The 3,168-nt window shown below is 50.7% G+C and overlaps 1 protein-coding gene across 1 annotated transcript; it reads left to right on the top strand.

Moving 5' to 3' along the window:
* LOC8071601 (aspartic proteinase nepenthesin-1) lies at positions 1,039 to 2,678 on the top strand. Its single transcript, XM_002450591.2, has one exon. It carries the CDS (start codon positions 1,161 to 1,163, stop codon positions 2,391 to 2,393), a length of 1,233 nt encoding a protein of 410 aa, XP_002450636.1. The 5' UTR covers positions 1,039 to 1,160; the 3' UTR covers positions 2,394 to 2,678.

Here is a 3,168-nt window from a genome sequence, read left to right as displayed (position 1 = left end):
GAGTTATTACACAACCCCTAACATGCTCTTAGATATTTTGGCGAAACTACTATACCCTAGGGTCCAAATGGTCCAATTTGGGAACCAAGCATCCGATGGCCACAGACTGTTTACAAGTTTGCTTTGCCTCGACACAAACTTCACGATTACTACACATGCCTCCCCCTATTCCTGCCGAAACTCCAACCGTATTTTGAGGCCCAAACCCAAAAAACCGTCTATCAGTGGTTTTGAGTCCTAAATCACCAAACCGCCTGGAGAAAACGTATTCATTGCGCCTCCTCCACGATCTTGACATGTATCACCGTCATTCTCGACCGCTCGATCACCAATTCCTCTTGCGCTTTTGCTTGACGTGGTCAGCACATAGTCTATTCCTCTAAATGTAATCTTACTCGTTGATGTCCCCAAGTGTCAGCCATCCACGGTCAGTATTTCGGCCATCTTGGTCACTCGGTCCAAGCCTCATATTTGTCCTTCACCCTCCTAGCCCACTAACACGACACGTCTCTACTTGACCTTCTCCATGTCCGTCAACTGTCTCTATGCTCCAAATCTAGAACCAACATAGCTAAGAGACATGTGGCATACGCACTCACGCAATGGTTAGTCTCCAAACTCAACCAAAGCCTTGATCACTTACTGACAATCAGTCATCACACCTATACATATAAGAGCACATATCAACCTTATGTTCACAGCAACTCTGCCTAGACATTAACCCGAATATCTGCCACACAAATACATTCATTTAAAATCGGATATGTAGTGTAGAATATAGGCCCTGTTTGGTTCCACCAACTAAATTTTAGCTAGCTAAACTTTAGTCACTTTAGTAGCTAAAGTTCCAAACACATTGACTAAAAAGAGCTAAAATAGTTTAGTTCCATTAGTCACCCAAGAGTAGCTAAAATAATTTTAGCTAGCTAAAATTTAGTTGGTGGAACTAAACGGGGCCATAGATGCATGGTCACGCGTCCATCCACACGGGCATGTATCGGCCCCTATATCTCGTTTTCAAAATGCCGTGGTTAACACGCTTCGCGTGCGATGTTTTTTCTGTAAAGCACAACAATTGGCGTCGTGGACCTGTTGTATCTGTATATATTACTCGTGCATAGACCTCATTGCATCATGTAACAAACCTTCAAATTCAAGAAATGGCGGCAAGGTCATCCATGCTCGTCGTTGTTGCCATCACCTTCCTCCTCGCCGCTCCTCCGCCGGCCTTCTCGGCACGAAGAAGCTTCCGTGCCACCATGACCCGCACCGAACCGGCCATCAACTTGACGCGGGCCGCGCACAAGTCCCACCAACGGCTGTCCATGCTCGCCGCCCGGCTTGACGACGCTGCCTCAGGGAGCGCGCAGACCCCGCTCCAGCTCGACAGCGGCGGCGGCGCATACGACATGACGTTCTCCATCGGCACGCCACCGCAGGAGCTGTCGGCCCTCGCCGACACCGGCAGCGACCTCATCTGGGCCAAGTGCGGCGCGTGCACGCGGTGCGTTCCCCAGGGCTCCCCTTCCTACTACCCAAACAAGTCGTCGTCTTTCTCCAAGCTGCCGTGCTCCGGCAGCCTCTGCAGCGACCTGCCGTCGTCCCAGTGCAGCGCCGGCGGCGCCGAGTGCGACTACAAGTACTCCTACGGCCTTGCCAGTGATCCGCATCACTACACACAAGGTTACCTCGGGAGCGAGACCTTCACGCTCGGCAGCGACGCCGTGCCCGGCATCGGCTTCGGCTGCACCACCATGTCGGAGGGCGGGTACGGCTCGGGCTCCGGCCTCGTCGGCCTCGGCCGCGGGCCGCTGTCCCTCGTCTCGCAGCTCAACGTCGGCGCCTTCTCCTACTGCCTCACCAGTGACGCCGCCAAGACGAGCCCTCTCCTGTTCGGCTCCGGCGCCTTGACGGGCGCCGGCGTCCAGTCGACGCCGCTGCTGCGGACATCCACCTACTACTACACGGTGAACCTGGAGAGCATCTCGATCGGCGCCGCGACGACGGCCGGGACTGGAAGCAGCGGCATCATCTTCGACTCCGGCACCACGGTGGCGTTCCTCGCGGAGCCGGCGTACACGCTGGCCAAGGAGGCGGTCCTGTCGCAGACGACGAACCTCACCATGGCGTCCGGCAGGGACGGGTACGAGGTCTGCTTCCAGACGTCCGGCGCCGTCTTCCCGTCCATGGTGCTGCACTTCGACGGCGGCGACATGGATCTGCCGACGGAGAACTACTTCGGGGCCGTGGACGACAGCGTCAGCTGCTGGATCGTGCAGAAGTCGCCGAGCCTGTCCATTGTTGGGAACATCATGCAAATGAACTATCACATCCGGTACGATGTGGAGAAGTCGATGCTGTCCTTCCAGCCAGCCAACTGCGACAATTTCTGAAGAATTGAGCAATAAAACACTCGCCTCTCTGCTGGTCATTGGTATATAGTCCAATTAGCTAGCTCATGTTGCATCACTGGATGTACATTTCCACGCAGGGGCACGTACATGCATAGTTAAATAGTACTTCTTTCCTAGAATAAATCAGGTTAGTACAGATTGAAAAAACATGGATTGGTGACATTCGTAATGGCACAAAGATTATATTCTGTATGTTATTAGTATGTATGGATCTTATTTTCTCGAGAATGACATCATCATGATGTAATGGTTTCAGAGACAGTTGTTTGGGGCGTGAAAACACACACAAAATCAAATACCTTTCCTCCCCTGTCCTAGCATGGACTCGATGTTTGTGGGCCCTGGTTAGGGCACAGCAGTGTTTCAGGCTTTTGCTTCTATGGTGTCAATGCAAGCAGTCTGCAATCTTCATAATTCAGCCCAATTAAGTTGCTGCTGATATAGGGCAATTTGGGCTTAAATGTTATTTTCTCCATTCTAATTAAATTGCAAATCGATAGTGTTAATGGCCTGATAGTGATATTTTCATATCACTACGGTTTTTATAGTGACCCGGCACTATTTCTTCTAGCAATGCTACGCCTATTCTCTTTACTTGCTATGAGATAATACCTCAAACAAATCTGGACCATTGATTTTTTTTTTGTTTTTTAATTAAATTAGTGAATTAATAACCTAAGAAAAAAAATAAAAGGTCTTGTATGCTCACTTGAGTGGGCGCATGGCCCTTTCTTGTTTGTTCCAAAAAAGCTAA

The sequence above is a fragment of the Sorghum bicolor genome, chromosome 5 (genome assembly GCF_000003195.3).
Source record: "Sorghum bicolor cultivar BTx623 chromosome 5, Sorghum_bicolor_NCBIv3, whole genome shotgun sequence".
In the NCBI taxonomy this organism is placed as follows: Eukaryota; Viridiplantae; Streptophyta; class Magnoliopsida; order Poales; family Poaceae; genus Sorghum; species Sorghum bicolor.
The sequence above is the reverse complement of the archived record's forward strand: the minus strand, read 5'-3'. Positions and strand labels throughout refer to the sequence as shown.

Bases quoted from the DNA above. Each gene is read 5' to 3' on its own strand.
- LOC8071601 (XM_002450591.2), top strand. From the start codon at position 1,161: ATGGCGGCAAGGTCATCCATGCTCGTCGTTGTTGCCATCACCTTCCTC.